The sequence below is a fragment of the Haliaeetus leucocephalus genome, unplaced genomic scaffold (genome assembly GCF_000737465.1).
Source record: "Haliaeetus leucocephalus isolate CR32 unplaced genomic scaffold, Haliaeetus_leucocephalus-4.0 Scaffold183, whole genome shotgun sequence".
Lineage (NCBI taxonomy): Eukaryota > Metazoa > Chordata > Aves > Accipitriformes > Accipitridae > Haliaeetus > Haliaeetus leucocephalus.
This window is the reverse complement of record NW_010972619.1, coordinates 1,081,496-1,102,015: the sequence shown is the minus strand read 5'-3', so window position 1 is coordinate 1,102,015 and position 20,520 is coordinate 1,081,496. Positions and strand designations below refer to the sequence as shown.

Below are 20,520 nucleotides of genomic sequence, written 5' to 3'. Positions count from 1 at the left end.
CGGCCGCCTCACGGCACGGCCTCCCCGGGGCGAGGGGCCGCGGCGCAGCCCGCGGCAGACGGTCGTCGTCGTCCTCCCGCCGAGAGAGGCGCGCGGTGCCTGGGGGAGCTGGGCGCTGTGAGGAGACGGAGGGCGGCCGTGAGCCTCAGCCCCCACGGGGGAGATGCTGGGTGCTGCCAACCTCTCTGGTGTGATCAAGTCTTGTAGGATTTTTAAACCTACCATTTGGGGTGCGCGTGTGTCCCTGCCCCGAGGAAGGACGCTGGTAAACCGGAGCAGGTTCTGCACAGGCCCCTGGGCTGCCGAGGTGAGGAGGGGCTGAGGCAGCGGGGCCTGTGCACCAGGGGAAGAGGTGGCATGGGAGGGGACCTGATGGCAGACTGACTGCCCTGTGAGGGGGTGGTCGGGACGATGGAGCCAGGCAGTTCACAGTGGCGGGAGAATGAGAGATAATGAGCATAAAGTGGAAAGAAGAGAGGCTGAAGCTGTATCGAAGGAAAAGGTTTTCCCTATGCTGTGGCGCAGCTTGTCAAGAAAGGTTGTTAAGAAAGGTTGTTTTCTGCATCCTTTGGAGGTTTACAAGACCAGCCTGGATAAAGCCCCAAGTAACCCTGTCTGAGCTTAGAGCAGGCCCTGCTTTGAGCAGGAGGTCAGACCAGAAATCTCCTGAGGTCTCTGCTGACCTGGATTTTGCTATGATCGTATTGGGTAACAGCCACGGTTTGCATTGGAAAGGTAAGTTGCCAACCTTGGTGGTTACAGAAGGCAGCTTGGAAGCACCAAACTTACCCTCGGTGGGTATAAAAATGTTAGATAAATAGTAAAGAAAAACAATAATTTAAAATTGTACAACCATGCCACCTTTTTTGAACTGCTGTTTCTTCAGGCCTGTTCTGTGATAGGTGAAGAGTTGGGGTTATCATAGGGGAGTCTTGGCTTTCTGTCAGCAGAAGGAAGCAGGCCTGACTTCACTGCAGGTAGGGGATGAAGTTCCTCAGCCCTGAGCTGAAATATCTCAGTAGCAACCAGCCATTGCACAGTGTATACCCACGCCTGCTGCTCACTAGAGGGGAGATGGGCTCTGCAGCAGGGTCCTTTCTCTTTCCGTTGTCCTAGTGACATGTGGTGTCCAGCTCTGTGCAGGGGATGGAGACTCATTCCCAGACTCCTGTCACCTCCTTTGTTGTCTCTTTCAGTAGGTGTTCTGCTGCCCATCGGTGTCTTACTTATCCTGAGTCTTTCTAGGCTCATCTCCTGGCCCCCTTGCTCTGAATTTTGACACTGGCCCCTACTGTGTTCTGGGCTAGGCTGTGTGCATCCTGGGCTTGTTATTTGGGTATTGGACGTAGTGTCCTTTTTGCCAGAGCTTGGGAGCCACTGTGTGCAAAGAGATGTTTTTTTCTGTAAGTTAGCTTTTCCCCTTCTTGCCTGTTGTGGGAATTCTTTTGGATGAGAAAGACACAGGCAGAGCAAGGTATGGAGAGTAAGAGGGAAAAAAGCATGAGGGTTCATGCCTCTGCTGTGTGGGCAAACCCCATGTCGTTCAAGCCATAGAAGGATTTCTGTGGACATAACTGCCTCTGCTGTGGTGGCTGGATCTTGGGGAGCAAGAGCAAATGGAAAGTCACAGGCAGAGGAAGTCTCTGGGAGAGAACAGTGACAAGCAGCTTCTCGCCGCACCAGGCTTCAGAGGAGCTGCCATGGTAGCAGTGGAGATGGAACAGGAAGCAGTAAGAGATGCAGGGACTGCTTCTATCTTCATGCAGGGCTGTACAAATCTGGCCTTCTCCCCAGTGCAGGAATTACTGAACCCCCTTTATACTTGCCACACTCATTGCTATCCCCAAATAGTCTCATATAGCTGAAAGACCTGGAGGCAAGACCAAGCCACCAGAGCAGGGAGACAGTGAGTGGTGGGCTAGGGGATGGGGAAGGAAGATCCACCGCAGCCATCCAGTGGAAGAACAGGCCGGGCATGTCACCTGTCTTACAGAGCGAACATGAAACTGCTTGGCTGGTGCTGCTGTTCATAAGGGCAGATGGTTGTAATTTCCTGACGAAGTCATCTTCCTCTTCCCCTCCTTGCTGCTGCGGTGAAATAGTTCAGCTGTCTTCTTTCCTCCCTGTGTGTTCCCCTATGGGGCTGGATTAAATCCCTGGCCTACCCTGGTTGCCTCTGCATGGTTCTTCTACTTCTTCCACTCAATGGCTCTCTTGTTTCCTTGTCAGTCTGTTTGCTCCTCATATATTTTAGGAATTTTTTATTTATCTTTCCTTTCCTGCTATTTTTGTTTTGCCTGCTGCTCCACTGCTATTCCTCTGCGACCCGTTTTGGCTGTTTACACCCTTTCTATTACAGATGTCTGTATTGTTCAAATCTTCCTCTGCTATTTCTGTCTCATTGGGAACCTCTAGATTCATGGTCTCTGCAGGCATGGTTTGCTACGTTCTTCCAAAATTTCTCAGTATTTAAGGGATACAGCAAGATCTTATTTTCTCTCATGTGCTTCTCTCCAGGCCATAGATTGCATCCATCCTAAACTGGTGTGGATGAGGAGCTTCCTTGACCAGCAGTGGGTCCTTGGCATTAGTTCAAATAACTAGAACTGCAGGTTTTTAAAAGCTGTTCGGGTTTTCCTCCATGGTGACTTTTTGGAGACAGCTGTTACTCAAAGCCACAGCAGTCACCTAAAAAGTTTTGGTGAAGGCAACCTTGTGCATCAAGTGAGGAGACGTGTTGGCTGCTGCCTCTGCAGAGCACAGCAAGGGCACCTTGGCTTGGTGCCAGGAGTAAGTGCGCTTTGGTGGCAGTTAGCTGTGTTGTGCTCCCTGAGAGCAATGAGTCGTGTTTGTTCTTGGGAGGCAAAGTCTGCATCTTGTCATACTGGGTCTGAGAGCGAGTCGTGCTTGGGCTGTTGGGAGGATGAGTTACTGACATGGTGGGTGAAGCTGTGTTGTAAAGTGCACCTGCCTTCAGGTGTGAAGGACTGTGGGAAGACCAGGCTGCTGCGGGATGGACTGGCCTGGCCTTGCCTTTTTTTATGGGAAGAAGGGGGCCATGGGGCAAGCTGGGACACAGCTGAGGCCAGTTTATTTGCTGCCTGCTTAAAGAGGAGATGGTGGTGGTTAGACTTTCCAGCTGGGAAGGCACTTTGAAGACCCACTTGAGGCAAAACTGTTGCACTTGGTTGGTTATTTTCAGCCTTTGGGGCTTTTAGTCCATAGATTGTGTCTCTGGGACTCTCTTTTTTTTGGACCCATTCTTGAAGGGACATGGATCTGTGGTATTGAGCAGAGGATGTGCTCATGGGGACATAGTTGCATGGCTTTGGGAGCTACTTTTCTAGCCTTGGCTCAGGGTCCAAGACCAGAATTCCCACATGTAGAGAGAAGAAAACAATGCAACCCACAGTGCTAATGTGTTAATAAAAAGGCTTGTCTTACTGCTACCAACTTTGACTGGCAGGGAAGAGGCAGGGAGGAGAGAGGTTTTGAAAAAAACTTTCTATGTGATATTTTTTCCTAGGCAGGTGTGGCTACTTTGACATCTAGGTCACTGACTGTTGCTGTAGAAAAGTCTGGCAGTCTTTTCTGAGGTGTTCGTATGCCTCTGTGGTTTGCTCCAGACTTTTCAAATTCCTCTGGAAGGTGTTTGGGCTAGATCTGTGCCATCATTCTCGGTGGAAATTCCAGTCATGTTTAGGGGAGTTACAAACTTTGTAAAAACACTCTCCCTCCTGCTGCTCACATACCATGGGAAATTCTTGGCAACCTGACAGATAGCTAAATAAAACCACTGGCAAGCAGGGGTCCACAAGCCCCGTACCAGCAGGGACAGTGTGCCAGAGACACGGCTGTGGGAAGCATCACCTCTGATGTGAACAGGTATTTGCACTGTGCTGGGTCATGAAGCAGGTAGCGTTCAGTGCACATCACAGTTTGGAGACAATAGTTTTAAGAGTTAGGCTGGCACCAGGGTTGGATCAGCAGTCCTACCCATGACAGTGCCTGTACCTGGGAACTGTGGTTGAATTAGGAAGAAAGCCCAGGATGGTCTCCATGCTGACAGCTTGGTTTTGGGCTCATCCTCGGGAGGTAGAGGGGAGTATGAGCTTTCACCAGCACAGCTGTCTTCTCCAGAGCGTGGTAGCCTTTGCTGTTTCCAGATCTGTAACTCTGCTACAGATTATGGACTGTAATATTCTGGCTATTGCATTTTGGTATTATTCTTTTCTGTAGGAAAGAAGAATTTACATACAGGAACATCTCCAAAATAATCATAATTGGCTTGCAGAGCTCAAAGTTAGAGTGTGAGTTTTATGGTTGCCCATGAAACCTTAATTCATCTGGGAGTGTGTAAGCACCTAAGTTTTTGTCTATTTGCTCACTACTGCTTTTTCTAATAGTGTCTCTGCCTCTTTGGATCAGCCTAGGACAGGATTAAGGTTGCTCTGGCAACTGTTAATATGGCACTTGCATAATTTCAGTTTACCACCAGCTTTTTAATACCTGTTTTCAAAATATCAAATGTTAACAAATACAGCAAATAGTGCTACTAGTCCATAGTACTTCTAAGTCTTTTGCCTGGATAAGCCTCGGATCACTTTACAGAGGAGCTTGGTATTCTGCAGGCAGGCAGGGAAGCAGCAGGACAGAGAGAAAGTGACTTGCCAGAGGCAACCAGTGGGCGAGTGGCAAAGGAAGAGAGCGCAAGTCTCTGGGCTTGCAGACAAGTCCCTGTCTGCTGGGCACAGCCTTACACTGTTGGATTGCGTTTCTGTACCCTGTGAAAGAAAGCAGAAAACAAATGCACAGAGAAATGGAAGGATTGTTAAAAGCTGAAGGTTTCTTAAAGTATAGCTGTTGTGTTAACGTATGTCTGGTTAGCTATTTGAGACTTATTAAGTGTTCGTCTTCGCAAGGGAGAAGTCCTGAGCCTGATGGAGCAATGCTGATAAATATTGTGGGGAAGAGTCTTATCATACCTGGAGTCTTTAAATAAAATGCTGTTAAAAGTGGGAACAATCAGGAAGAGGTGATTTCAGGAGCCTTGAATTTATCTCCAGTGTGTCAGCCAGGTTGGCTGGGTTCAGGGGAGCTTGCTGATAGTGCGGTTTGCTCTGTTCTCTTGCCCTGGTAACAACTTTTTTGAGGACCATGACAAGCAAGATGTAGTTTAAAAGCAGGTAGTGCTCACTGGCAGTACTAGCTATGAGTGTGAAGTTTGCTCTTTTAGACTGTCAGCATGCCACCAGCCAGTTATTCTGTGGTGTGCAGGAAAACATGAAAAAGCGGTTCCACTAAAACAACCCAGTTCAAACGCTCCACTTGCTTTCATTCCTAGCGGTGTTGCAGTTTGTTACTATGGCAATTCAGTGACATTTGCTGGAGGTTGGAAGACCACTAATGGTTGTTTTCTGGTAGATCCTGTTCTTTCTGTCTCCATCTCCTACTTTTCTGTGTATGCAGTTTTGTTTAAGAGGCAAAGCTGGATTTTGTGCTGTTTCTCAAAAGCAGATCCCTGTGCTTATGCTGCCAGCAGGTTACTCCTACACAGCTCTTCAATGTACTCCACCATTCAGGAGATGCCTGAGAGCACAGCATATAACTCCTGTCTGTAAGCCCAGAACATCCTTAACCTGGCAGCACCTGACAGCCTCCTTCACTTGTGCCTTAAATTCTAGCATAAACGGGAGCAACTTCCGTAGTACATTTATGCTTGCAGCCCCATAGGTTGAAAACTCCTGGGCCAGATCCCACAAAATCCCAAGACTGATCCCACGTGATACAACCTGTTTTTTCTTTGTGTCTGTTGGCCTTTCTGTGGTGTTGGAACTTTGCAAATAATTTTTTAGAATTAGTATTACCATCTCACAAGTGATGATATCTACCAGGTATTTCAGACTGCCCTATTGTGTTATCAGGTTGCAGGAGGGGTAAAAAGTGGTCTTTGGATCTTGTGTGATGATGTTATGTCACCTCTGCACACCCCAATGAGTGGCTCTTTCCAGACCATCATGGTGTGAAGTTTTTCTGGAGCAGGTCAAAGTTCTGGCACTAAAGAGAGAGTGTCCTGCCTGAACCTCATCTGGAAGGAGGCAGGAGTCTCTCCATGTTGCTGTTTGAAGGGGACAGAGAAGTTACTGTATTTACTGGGAAAAAAATGGGTTTACCAGAGCCCTTAATGGTCCTGTGACTGGACATTGTGGGGAGAGGTATGTGGGAACTGGCAGAACCAAGGACGAGCAGCAAGCCCCTGCATGCCTGAAGCAAGGCTGAGGGCAGCAGCCATACAGATGGAAGAGGACCTGCATCCAGGCCGTGGCTAGCAGGGCCGGTGGGAGGCACTGGCTGACCTGAAGTAGTGTTATACCTTCACCCAGGCTGGAGCCCCACCTGAGCAGGAGCACCCTGTGGAGCAGGAGTCAGTGGCAGCTGGCAGAGCACTGCTGCAGCAGGAGCAGCCACAGAGCTGAGCTGCAGAGCAGTAACTCCTATGCCCTGCACAGCAGCAGCCTGTGGCCTCCCTCTTGTCTACCACAAAGGAGGTGGGTTTCAACTGTGCTTTCCTGAGGGAGGAAAAGCTGTTCTCCTGTGGTCAGGTAAACGTGGCATGTGCTGGGGTCAGTCATGGATCTTACTGGAGGAGCTGCCTGAGTTAGGGACCCTGCTGTGAGAAGCATTGGAAAGCCTGTGCAAGAGACAGGCTCATAGCCTGCTGCAAGGCGCCGAGTTAACTGGCATTCATCAGACTGTACGTGAGGGCACTGTGTGTCTGTTCATTAGGAGTAGCTGCTGATTGCTCCTGAAACTAGAGTTCATGACGCTGAGCTAGCATTTGAATGCACTTTTCCTTCTAGTCGTCTGAAGAGAACTCCTTCGCCTTGCTTGCACAAAGACTGGGTAAAAATGACTAGATGAAATTGGTGATTGTCACTGACAAAAATTTGGGCTGGCACTGATAGCTGTGAGCTTGCAAGAATTTTAAAAGTAGATTTGGGCTCCAAAATGTTTCATTGCTTCATAGGTAGAACATCCTGAAGGTTGTTTTTCTAACATGTTCTTCAGAAATTTGCTGTGCAGACAGTTCCTTAACCTCTCAGATGTGAGGCCCTTCCCAGTGCTTTCCCTGCTAGCCCCGGGTGGGACGTTCTGGCAGCTGGCTATCTTAACTGCTCTTTGCTGCAATTAAACTGAAGTCTTGACTTTCCCTCTATGGCCAGACTCGGTCACCCTTCCCAGTTCATAGCAACTTTTTAATGTGTTACGTGTTACTTTCCCTATTGAAGTGAGTTGTGTTACTGCGTTGGGAGTGCAAATTTTGTGTAATCGAAGGTTTACACAGATACTGGTATCCTACAGAGAGAAAAACACAGATGTGTCTTCCAGGGAAGACAAGGTGCAGCTGGTAATACAAAGAGTTCTTGAGCTCTTTTGATACAGTCCAGTCTTTAGCATCCTCTCCAGCTCAGCGCTGGCCCTCAAGAAGAGACTGAGAAATGGACGGACTACACTCTCCTCTCGAATGACAGACTGCTGTAGTACAGACCAAAATGAAACTGCAAACTACAATTATAAAATGCTGAGAAGCATTTCAACTCCAAGGCTACCAGTTCTACCAGTGCAATCTAGGGAAGGAAATGCCAGTCAGCATGTTTTCCTTGCACTGCATCACATAAGAGCAAATACCAAGGAAGGCAGGGATGCACAGTGTCTGCTACAGCGTCACAGAGTTAAAAATAACTGGTTTTAAGGATAGATATCATTGTAATACAAGAGGTACCAAAATGGTCTTCAGAGGAGGTACTCCAGTCCCAGCAATGTACATGATGAAGCAGGCAGGACAACCCAGTATCTCTCGGTCTTTGTGTTAATAGCTGAGTGCCATCACCATCCCTCGTTCAGAGCTTGACTCCAAGTTTGGGCTTTGCCATAGCCTAAACGGAAGCACATCGCTCTGGTACAGCAAAGCTGGCTGCCAGGGACATTGCCAGCCTGTTCAGCTCTTTCCTGCTGAAGCTCCCACATTGTGGCACAGTTTTTTAGTGGGTGCCTTATGATGCCCGAGTCATTTCTCTTTGCCAGATCTTCAGTCCACCTTATCAAGTACCTAGATGCAGTGAAGCATTTATGCCTCAGTGCAAGATATGTTTTAGTTTGTGATTATATCCCAACTCCTGGTAGCTGTCTGCAATTCTCATCAGATTGGTGATTGGTCAAGCAGCGCGTCTTTTGAAAATTAAATGTAACTCTGATGTCATGTGTGAGCTTTATTTTCTCCTTCCCTATTCATAGTAGTATCATACTTGCTTATTATGTGCTAGATTGTACTTGGATGCTGGGCTAAGATAGGACATTTGGTGGTAGGGGGGACACTAACTTTCATCTGGGTCTGAGGATGCTGCAGGCTACAAACAGAATGTTTTTCTTTCCAGTTTCTTAGCCAAATGCATTCAAACCCATCACCTGTGTACAGGACAGCATCCATGAGAAGTGTGTGTCTAGTCTGTGTGACATTATTTAGTTGTAAGGAGAAAAAAAGAAAATTGCAATTTTTCTTTATTTTCCCCAAAATGGAATACATAGTAAATATTTCACAACCCCATAAATAAAAAATGATTGGCCTGATCTTTTAAAAACATATTTCCCTTTGGGCTCTGACTAAGCATGAGAAAGTTCAGCCTAAGAGGGAATTTATTTGAAAAAGCAGTGAAAGGTTAGAAGCAAGGATGTGGGCTGGAATATTCCTTGCAAACGTTAACTGTGGAGGCACACTGCTAATGCCTTGCATGTGCAAAAACATTTTGAGGGTTGTGAATTTAAACTGTGAAATTAATATGTTCAAAATTAAGGTTTTCTTGCCCAGACCTTATGCATACAGGATATGGTGATTTTAATGTTCTGACTAGTGATGGAAAGGTATGTAAGTGGTTTGCTGATGTTAATTTAAGGTTAAGGAAGAACCTTTAGCATCTCTGTTTCTTGATTAATTTTAAATATTCAAATTTGCAACCTTAATGTTTCCTTAAAGTAAATTTTAGCTTTTTATTTCCTTGTACTTTTGGGGGGTACCAGAGCAAAAAATGGAAAGTTCCACTGTTGTGCTTGGTAAAACTTACTAATGCCTTACACAATTAAAAGCCTGATGTAAATGATGTGTGTGTGTGTGCACACCCACGTACACATGCCAAAGTGAATGGTTAGTCATTTACAACTTTGCGATTAATTTTTCCAATGTTCTTATTTAATAATTCTCCTGCTCCTTGGGGAAAGCTATAAAAATGGGTTTTATTTTGCTAATGTGTTTGCATTTTAAGTAGGTAAAGTCTCTTTAGATTCTCATTTGCCTAACAAGTAGATGAATATGTTCATCTTCAAATTTAAATGACCAATGGGCTGAGACCAAGAATAATAAATTTCAGTGCAGGAGAAGGACATTAAAGAAATAATAAGAAACTTGGTTCTGGGATCTACAGTGTGAAGAAATTTTGACCTCAAGGCCTGAGATACATTCCTTCAGTGCTGTAGTTGTTGCCTTTCACAAAAGCATATTTCTTTGCAGCTCTGGGGCTGGGGTTGTTCATTCTCCCCTGGAACAAGACTTTGGCAAGGTGCAGTGCTGTCCATTGCACCTTAACACAGGTCACTCCTGTCTTGCTCTTATGTTCTCCTTCTCTGAGTACATCGCAGAATGGAATGAGACAGAGTTTATCACTGCAATTTCTCAGGTTTTCTGTAACACGGGAGATCCATATCCCTTTGCCTTTCTCTGCTGCTGTTCGCTAGTTCTGACCCAGCGCCTTCACATTACAGCACCAACGTCTTTTTTGAGGCTGGGTGAAATAGGTAATGGTTCCTGGACCTGTTTTTTGATAGGGTAAATTTGAAGTTGCTTTTCTGACATAACTGTTACACTAAGGGTTCTTCTTGGATGTTCTCACTTTGGGTATCCTATTGGGTGTCTTGCCTTATAACCACATAAGGTGTGCTCAGGAGCATGACACACATGCAGTCATGCTGGAGGTTTTGATGTTCGCGCAGGTTCATAGCTCTGGAGAGGACCAGTTTCTCTGTATGTAGTTTTAATCTAAGGTTTTAGAAAAGGAGGCTTTCAAGTTGTCTATAAATTTGTGATCTTCACATGATCTTACACAGAAAATTGCTAATATACCCATAAAAATTATATTTCTTCCCGTTTCCCAGACACTGACCAAATAGACAATGTTTACAGAAATCTGGATTTCATACTTCGCAACAAATCTTTTACAGAGTTCCTAGGCAGTAAAATTGATGGAGAAATATATTTATTCTACTAGAAAAGGATAAGAATTTTAGTAATCTCAGGCTGTTCTGATCATCCATCAGTTTGTCCTGAAAATGCCAGGAGAGCTTTACTGAAGATGGAAATACATCCCTCCACCGTTCGTTAAGAAGGAATAAACTTTCCATCTTCCAACATGAGTTAAAATTTAGCAACAGAAAAGGTGTACAGACAGCAGTGCTGTTAATTATTCCAAATTCTTCTTTCAGCCTGAACCTTTGTTTCTTGAGCTGCTTGTTGGCGTTTCAACAACGCGGAACCTGAACAGCGCACAAAAACCAAAAACACTTTAGGTATTTTAAGTTCTCAGTATTTTCACTTCTAAGGATATTCATAACCAGGAATGGCAGAGCAATACAAGTATTACCTTCTTAAGACCTCTCCTTTCAACCTGAGCAAAAAGGTTAAGAGTTCTTGATTATCTTGGGTGATTGTAGAGAGGAGGGTTCTGCATCATTCCTAGTTTATTTTAATTTGATTTTGTTCTTTACGAAGTTTTATGGAGCCAGGATCTATTCTTCAGTGCTGCTCAGTCATTTAACTTTCACTTTTCCTTTCCACTTTGGAAACTAGGCAGAGACACTCCATGTGAATTCCCATCTGGAAATCACAGTAAGAACAAAATTTCTAGTCACAGACAAATGAGTAGGAAAAAGTCAAGATGAGGATTACTTTTCCTTTATGAAACTCTCAATGCTACATCATTTAATCTAAACAGTTGTGAAGCAGATAAGTAGTGTGTTCCCAGCCAAACCATTTTGATTCCAGAAGGAGGTTAAAATAAAATGGCCTTTATTGTGTGTTGTGCTGGACAGTGTGGGCTGGACTGAGTTTTTCACTTAAGACAGAGATTCAGCATCCTTATTGATACAAACCTTCCTGTATCAGCAAGTTAGGTATGTACAAGTACACCTATTTTAATTATGCAATTATTGCATAACTGCATCGTTGAGGCTATTAATTGTCATATTGCTGGTAGTAGCACCTTAAGACGCTGTTTTCAACATTCTTTATCTTGCACTTAGTTACAATTCGAATAAAAAAGAATCCATCACTGCCCTGAAGTGACTCTAGAATGAAGAAATATGACACTAAATCTGCTGGCCTTAATTAAATTGTCTGGTGTGTCTGAATTTTGTCATGGAGTCTGAACATCCTGGCTCATAATGCTGATTTTGTGGATGATCGTAAAACGCCATAATATTTTTGCTTTAAATTGCTGATGTTTGCTGTCTGTTTGGATTCAACTTTAACATACTTTTAACTGTGGGAGAAGGAAATTCATTGATGTGTAACATCCTGAGAACGCCTGGGAAGTCTTCTCTCTCTCAACATCCAGTGAGTAGTACCCAAAACAGCTTTTCAGAAAAACGTTTAAAAAAAAAATTACAGTATGTGACTGTCAGACTATTATGAACAAGGGGGCTGTCTTTCAGAAATTAATTCAGGATATTCCCCTCTGTATGGAAGTTCCTGCTAGTCTGGCATCAAGTTTCCAAACCTGGAGGGATTACATACAGCCCTGGATGGTCTGCACTTAAATCTCCATCATTCTGATACATTCAACTGACACGTGGTTTGGATAAAGTATTACAGAATTCATACAGTTCACTGGCCACCTACTTGAAAGCAGCTTAAAAAATGCTGTGAGGTGAAGTCAATCCTGTAGCTACCGAATGCATCTGCAACAGCTCTTCTTAGGAGCTGGGACTAAGCTCTGAAATGCTTCAGCAAGAAACCGAGCAGAAGTCTGTGGCTCCATGCCCTCTCACCTGTCATTTAGCCCCTTGCCAGCTTGAAGGTGAGCTAACATATTGCACCATTTTTTGGTAATTTCAAGGGACTTGGCCCCTCTGTGTGAGGGTTTGGTTTGGTATTTTGCAGCCTGAGGACCCCTCTTTGTGAAGCATGGGAAGCACCATGCTAGGTTAAGCCAGTGTGTGCCTAGGTATCTCCTGTGTTCCTGACAAAGGCCAAATGTTTGTGGGAAGGAAGTAAATGATCGTGAAATGAGTGATCTTGGAATAGTTTGCCCACAGACAAAGTTTTTTCCTAACCCCCACTTAGGAGCTGGCTTGTAAGGGTTTCTGTCCTTTCCAAATTTCTGGATTTTATTATTATTTAATCCTTACTAATGTAACTCTGGATACTTTAATCCTCTTAAGGGGTTCCTGCTGACTTTGGGCTCAGTCCTGTTCCCTTTTCAAGGAGTTTTGCCATTAGACACCTTCAAGTTGAGTTCTGATGTAGATTGCAACTGATTTTACTGGCAACTCTCTACTTGGCTGTAAAATGCAGTTGTAAAGCTCGTAACTTCTGTGCAAGAACACAGTTTGAATGAGGAGTAGATGGAGGTCTACAGGCAGTAAGCTTTATGTCTGCAAACTTGCATTCTACCTCTCCCCACTGCCAGTCCAGCATCTAGAAGGAAGCCCCTAAAGATGCCAAAGGGTTAGGTCAAAGGAATTGTCTGTGAACCTGCGCGGGGAATATCGTGCCAGATTAGGAAGCCATAAATATGTTCCTTTCCATCTAGGTGCCCCTCTGGCTGCGGAAAGGGAGAAGAAACCTCTCTCCAGAGCTGTCTTTGTGCTGCCCTGGGTGGAATCCACAGAAACAAGTGAGGGTCCCAGATGTTTTTGCTCCCTGCTGTGTTGTAAGGATGCAGTAGCTGCACACTCTGTGTCTTCTTCTGGGGAGGCTGCTCAGGTAGTCTGTGCTCTGGACACAGCTCGGAAAGGTGTTTCCCAGAGGCAAGCATGCAGCACATATCTTAGAAAATGCCATCTTTCCTGTTTCTTTGCATCAGGTGGTTTAGTCGTGGTGGCTTTGGCTCTTACTGAAGTGTGTTGGAGTTGCTCATGGTTCCTTTCAGTGAGGCAGACATACCAGGAAAGATGATATTTTCTTTAGGTACTGCTACACAGCCATTCACTAGCTCCAGCCCTCTCTGTTTATCAACCAGCAGGACTTGTAAGGACTTCAGAATCTGCCAGCAGATTTTCAGGAAACAGTTAAGGAATGTGAAACTGATTATCAGAGCATCTCATGGACTGTCCTGTGATCTACTGGGTGTGGGTGGAGGGATGATGCTGATACTTCATTGTCACATAAGCCTCACTCAGAAAGCCCATTTGCGGGGAGAAATACCACAGCCTCAAATAGAGACGTGACAGAAAAATGTATTGCAGGAGGCTTAACTGTAAGAAATCCAGCACCCTCCCCTTTCAGAGATGCTGCTGGACTTCATGAACTGTTTAGGAAACCTTGTTTCCCAAGATGAGCCAGGAATGTGGAATTCTTGGAGTTCGGTGCTTCTTTTGCCACCCTGACCATGGAGCAGGACAAGGAGTGCTGTCTGGACTGCCCTCTTTTCTTTTTTAAATTTTGCTGCTTTTTTCTTGTTTGGGACCCAGAACGCTACTGGATTTTAAGAATCATTCAGCAGGCTGTTGCGGTCTGTTTACATTCAGCAGTTTTGCCCTTCCACATTTGGAGGCTGTCCCTACTAGACAGCTATTTCTGCAGTGCTCTATAAGAGTAGGATCACTTAGGATTCAAGAGTATCTGCAAAGTGCCTAGTTGCCGTGAGAGCTCCTCTATCAAGTAGCTTTTCTGGCTTCTTCCATTTGAAAGGTCAGTATGAATTTTGGGTCAGGTGACAATTGTTCTTCACCTTGGAGAAGTCCTTAAGAAGCTCCTGCAGCCTGCTGTGCAGAGACCCCATCATTCTGGACCCTTGACGGGATGTGCTGTCATCATTGCGGGGCTGTTATCTGGATGATGTATGTAACTGTTTCCAGTTTGGGTTTCTGTGATGCTGTGCAGAGCTCTTAGAGCCCAGTGGAAACTAGTTTGTACACAGTTTCTTGTGGTCTCGGATTCCTGCACTTAGGAGGGTGGTTTAAGTGATCTGTATTTTTAGCTTGTGATACAGAAGTCCTGACCTTTCAACAAATTTCTGATTGCTATCGTTCCCTTCCTGGGTTTCTAGAGCAAAATCCACTGAGGCCCTGGGCCAAGTGCCCTAAGGACAGAAGCCTCTTCTGTCTGCCACTGTTGGTCATGTGTTTTCTACCCTCCCTGTTTCCTGCCAAAATGAAATACATGCTTTCTTCTCTGCTGAATATTTGAAGCAAACAAAAAAAATCTCAAAATATTTAATGCAACATCTGGGAAGAAAGATGACCTGGCTGATCATTCCTAGGGCAGGGTATTTAAGCAGCTACGAGTCATTGCTGAACACAGACCACACGACAAGAGGCAGCCAGCAGCAGCCCCTGGAGACAGGCAGAAAAAAGCAGCACATTCCCTGTCTTTTACAAGCAGAGCAGACAAAAATACTTGCAGGTCCCATGGAGTTACTTCTTGGGGTACTTGAAAAACCTGCCTCTTTGCCATCTCAGTATGTCAGTCCTTTATATCTGAGGAACTGCCTTGTAACAAGGTGGTTGCTTGCGTTTTCTAGTAAGATGTGATCCTGTATTTTGGTGCATGTATAGAAGTATGCAAGGCCATTACTCCGTAGATCTCTTCTGGAATCACTGCTCCCCTTGGAAGGACTCATGAGCATGAAGGAGGAATGATATTTGCTGGAGTTTGGGTTTTAACTAGGTGTCTTTTGAGCATTTTGAAACTCTAGGTTTGCAGCGGTGTAATACAGTGATTTTTCAGCTTGCAACAAGGATGTGTTCTGCAGGACTGTTGCTCGAACACCATTAAGGGACAGCACTGAACCTCTGTGCTAGTGGGCTAATTAGTATCTTTACCTGTATTTTTCCTTAAGTCCTAATAGTGCCTGGTTTTGCTTTTGGTGGAGCTGCACTGTGTTAATGTCTATCTGGTGATAGGAGAGAGCTTGAATCTGAGCAGACTTGCTTAAGTAGCATTAGTTTGGCTATGTCTGGTACCATCTCTTCAGAGGTTTAGGGATGGGGTTTTCAGTATGGGCTTGCAGGCACACCTGAGCACTTGAAGCCCCTTGTAGCTCTTCCCTTTGAAAGCTATGTTGTTACATATATTGGGTATGGTGCCCAGCTAGAGTCTACCTTGGTGTAGTAGCTATAACCCAGAGCAGGAAAAGTACTACTGTACAGGCTAATTTTGCTCAGTGAGTTTCTTGCTAAGAAAGCTGTTGCTGCTGGGAACAGCACTGGAAGTATTCAACAGCTGTCAGCAAAGACAGCTTTATTGGGTAAGAAGGAAGAAGTCTGGTGCTTCCATGCAGCCCTGGAAGAGTGACCGTTGTTCAGAGAGGGTAAAGCTTAGCTACACATCGGCAGTCTCGTGATACTTTCTGAATTCTCTGTAAACCTCCTCGTCTCTGAGACTTGGCACCATTTGCTGGGTGTTATCTCCTTTAAAGAGTTGAGGAAGAGATTAGTACCAATACCAGTTGGAACAAATTCTTAACTCCTCATAATGACTTGTTTCACTATAATCTCTGGAGCTCATTCTTCCTTAGGGACAACAGCCCCCTAACAAAACAAGCAAAACCCTATTCTCTTGGGGCATGCTGTTACACTTTTTATTGTGTTTTCATTTTCCCCACGCTGCCTCGGGAAGGAAGTGGTCATACCCAGCATATGCTACTCAAGTTTCTGCTGTTGACAGTGAGATCCCCACAATCTTTACTAAGTTAGAGACTACAACTAGCCATGCCTGTTTGAGTCTGTGAAATAGTGTCCCTCTAGCATTTAGTTTTATTCTATTCTAACAAGTCTCCTTATTTACTGAGCAGTTTTCTTCTAAACTAAGGTCATAATAGTTTTCTTCCTCCAAATGGAGGTATTGAAAATGGTTGGTATTTGGTACTCCTTTGAAGAATTAGTCTTCAGTTCATTTACCGCATGGTTCATTACACTTCAGAAATGAGGTTGGTTTCTTGTCTAGGGGACACCAGTGATGTGGGACTGATTACTGATGACATGTTATGAATTTTCTCTGCTAATAATTGACTGTATTTTTTTTTTGCAACAGATACACAAATATTCACTAGCAGTCATTAGATTCGCTTTGTTGTCAGAAAGGGTCCAGAGTAGATTGAGACCCTTAGTTCCCATGTATGGCCACAGAAAGAGACTGCATAAGATTTATAATGAAACATAGTTAAATGTGACCCACCAGTGCTTTTATCACTTGAATGTTCTTGCAGTCATGTTTTGCTTCTCCTCCTTCTCTTCCTTAAGCAATGCACTGTCAGAAGCAGTGAAACCTTTTCATCTCGGTATATATGCCTGGGCTCTGTCTCACTTGTTCAGCCTAGACTTTTAAAAATCCCTTAGATCTAGCTTAGCATTGCTGTGTTCTGGTTAAGATACAAATATTTTTTGGTAGCGGGGTAAAGTTCCCATGCTCAGCTGTGTAACACCTTTTGTATTTGGCATTTTTTTTCTTATAGATCACCATAGCTTCTACTTTCATTCTGCCAAGCAGAATAAAGGGTGGAAAATGGTTCTTCATTTAGTGTTGAAACCCCATGGGCTGATGGACTGCAGTAGTGAACCCAAGTGAGCGATTAGACTGTACCAATGCATACTAGCTTAAAATATTTATTTTAAAAATAAAATTATTGAGAAGTAAAATAAAAGCTTACTTAATGTGCATACTCTGGTATGTTTGAACACAGTATGGAAGAGGTAAAAACAAGACTTTATCTTTGCTAAACATATGGATACGTGAATACAAACAACTGAGCTACTGCAGGGGGGCTTACTGAATCTACTGGAGCTTACTCATCTATGGAGCCTCGGTAGCTGATGTGTACATTCCTAGCTTGATCCTGTTGTGAAGTAAAACATTAGTTTCAAGATCCTTTGTGGCTACACAAGCTGATGTGGTTTACTTTGTTTGCAATGGTCTAGTAGCACGCAACCGATCAGCTACTGTGGTTGCCTGACAAGTACAATGCTGCAAGTTGCAGTGGGGTGACTACTTAGGGATGTCAGTCTGTACCCCGAGGTGTATGTCAGACATCAGAAGATGGAAAAACCCGACCAAGTTGACAAGTGAAATTTTCCTCTTACACTGATGTGATAGCTGAGCCAAAGACATTCATTGTGCTCGGTCAGACCAAAATGAATTCATAAGCATCTTGAGCTTTTTTGCATCTGTCTTCCCCCCACAGCTTTGGTGAAGGGGGTCTGTTGTTGCTGGGAAGAAGGGAGGGGAGTCTGGGGTACAAACATACATGAAACCAGGCTCCATCAGTCCTTCTGTTCATTGAGCACCTTACTGTTCTGCGTGTTTTGGATTGTTGGTTCTCTTTGGTTTTGTTTGTTATAACGTGCCCATATGGGGTCTTAGATGCAGTTAGTATTCAGTAAGCAGCAGCAGTGAGAACCAAGTGGGGTATGAGCATGTAGGCACATGCAGGCCATGTTGTAGTTGGCATATTAAGACTTTGACTTCTAATAGCTCATACATTGGCTCTGTGTTTAGTTCTGCCAGTTTGTCCCCATCCTGACCAGTACTTGCCTGCTGTAGCCCTGAACTTCCAACGGAGATTTCAGCAGGCCCTGTTGCTCTGCGTCTTCATTGCTTTGCTGTGAGGTCTTCTGGAGGCTGTACTGGAGAGCAGAGCTGCTTGAATAGGAAATAGCAAGTCAGAATATGCCCCAAGCCATATGGTGTGGGGCACACAAGGGACATTGTGAAGCAGTGGTTGTCTGTTTGCCTTAGAGATTTGACAGAGTGTGTGGGATGAGTGTAACTGCATGGGGGTGTCTGATTGAGCAGCGTTGTCTGCAGTGCTTGCTTTTTATCTCAAAGTTTCTAAAGTGGCCTGTTTTCTTCTTTCTACAGACAATTTTAGGTACACGTGTGACATTTGTGGGAAAAAATATAAATATTATAGCTGCTTCCAAGAGCACAGAGACCTGCATGCTGTGGATGGTGAGTACTGTTTTGACACTCAGACACCCAAACTAGAATGAGAAGTCATTGGGGAAGGCAAAATGTGGTTCTGCAGGACCGTGCGGCCCATGATGTACAGGACATTGCACAGCATGGCTTGCTCGCCTTTGCAGTGGAGGCACAGTCCACAGGCACTGCAGGAAGAAGTTTGCTGTGCTTGATTCTCTTTGCGTACATCAAAATAACACCCTCTGCTGGGACCTGTGGTCCTTGCAGTCCTGTCTTTGTTAAGGTTCATGGTTAGGATGGATATGCTACAACTGAGTGCCACAAGGTAAATTGTCAGTCTGGCTACTCGCTGGGTAAGAGTTGGTTGCCTTTTCGTTTCTGACTTTACAGGTTTGTTCCCAACATGCTCCTCTGTAAGAAACCACATTTCAAAGTTGAGAACTGTTATTTCATTCTTATTAATCACTGTGGTAGTGAACTGATGCAGTTGTCAGTGGACCTTACAGGCCAGTTTTTCGTCTGTGAATGTAGATGTGGCCTAGGCTGGTGACACTTGGACAGAAGCCAACACCCTCCTCCAGAAGCAGTGTTTGTTCTTTCTACGTTAGGGGAAATAGAAGCAACAACATACTGGCTTTGGCTTGCTCCCTGCTTACTGGGCATCTAAAGCTCCTCTACTCAGAGCCCACATATACTCCAGTCCCTCACTGTGTATGCTACAAGCCTGTCAATACTGCTCCTTACTTGGCCAAGGAGGGAGCACTGGCAGAGGTTTAGAAAGAGGCTGCTTGGAAAGCAGAAGTTTTTGAATGGCTGGACTGTCTCAGAAAAGCAAGTGTTTTCTCACAATATGTGGCGTTCAAAAAAAATTGCTGTTTTTAACAGGAACTTGTGGACATCTAAACATGCTCTAAGAACAGCCAGTGTTCTCCTGCAGTCCACCACTGCAACCTCCCTTCCTCCCATGGGGAGCCAAAATTAAATTACTGGGAGTGAAAGTCACTGTGAGATGGACATGTCTGCTTCTGTCAGAAATGTGTCTTCATAGCTATGGTTCAGGGAGCTCTGCCTAGGATTATGAGAGGGCTTTGGAAACAGCTTCCACTTGTGTCTTGCAAGGACATTTTATCTCAGTTCCTCCAAGGGGATAGTTGTGTTTTAGCAAACACAAGTGTGAGGCAGCTGTGCTTCTGAACTTCACGTGGGGCTGTGTCAGTGTCAGAACAAAGGCCTTGAGAATCTGTGTATATTAGGGCTGGGCATGCTCCAATAGTTCCTGTGTGAATGCTGCTGGGAAGAGGAGGGACTGGGGCACACAGCCTGGTTTATTCTGTGGGGCTGAAATATGCTGAAGCGATACGTGAAATACAGGAGGAAAACAAGGCCGTTTAAGAGGATTTAATTTCTGTTTTGTTTCTTCCCCTCCTTCTTCTATTCTATGTTAGTTTTTAGTGTGGAAGGGGCCCCAGAAAACCGGGCAGGTAAGCCGAGATCCTTTGTGTGCTTTATTTCACAAACTTTTTCAAGAATTCAGTAGTTCAGGCACAGCAGGTCTGATTCTACGCTTGTAAGAGTCGAAGGGAGTTTTGTCACTGATTGCAGTGGGAGAGGGAGCACCCTCTCTCCCTCCCCCAATGTCTACAGCCAGTAGGTTGATGCCCAGCCCTAGTAGGTACCAGGCTTTTGTTGTACATACAATTGATCAGGCTTCTGAAAGTCAAAGAAGCAGATGTCTCATGTCTTCGGTGATTTAGTGAATTGTTCAAGGCATAAATTAAATTATTTTATAAAATGGGTTGGGTTCTGATTTGTTGCTAGCTGTGCTGTTAGATGGTAGAAAGTCACTGGTCAGTATTTGTTAAGCTGACTTGTTTGCAGACTGCATTACCGTGCCCACTGTCAGACAGTGTAACATCATTAGATAGGAGATGCGCTGGAAGAAGATCAGAAAATATGGATCAGGCTTTGCAATGTGTTTGTTCAGTCTTTCTCTGTATTTTTTAAACATTATATACCTACAAGGCATGTTACTGGGCTGGAAGTGGGGGTAATCCTGGGGCATCTGAGGAGAAGGAGGGACAAGTCAGAGAGAGGGATCATTTGGTTTATAATTCCTGTCTTGAATTCTTGTTACAGATCGAAATGTCATTACAGATGCAGGAGCATTCAGTGCCCATGCAGCTGTAGAAGGAAAACCTGAGGGTGTTGTCAGCTCTCTTGCTGGTTCTGTTCTCTTGCAGACCCCTATGACCAGGCCGTCATAGCAGCAGATGAAGTGAAGGAGGAGGAGCCAGAACCGTTCCAGAAGATTGGTCCAAGTATGAGTTACTATACAG

General features: G+C 44.8%; 1 protein-coding gene across 2 annotated transcripts in view; it reads left to right on the top strand.

Annotated features, from left to right (window-relative positions):
- ZNF618 (zinc finger protein 618) overlaps nt 1-20,520 on the top strand; it is a 131,246-nt gene that overhangs the window by 69,750 nt on the left and 40,976 nt on the right. For both annotated transcript variants that reach the window (XM_010564632.1, XM_010564633.1), the window contains exons 7-10: nt 12,858-12,941; nt 18,125-18,214; nt 19,630-19,665; nt 20,425-20,502. In XM_010564632.1, the coding sequence (XP_010562934.1) occupies nt 12,858-12,941; nt 18,125-18,214; nt 19,630-19,665; nt 20,425-20,502 (288 nt within the window). The remainder of the gene's footprint in view (nt 1-12,857; nt 12,942-18,124; nt 18,215-19,629; nt 19,666-20,424; nt 20,503-20,520) is intronic.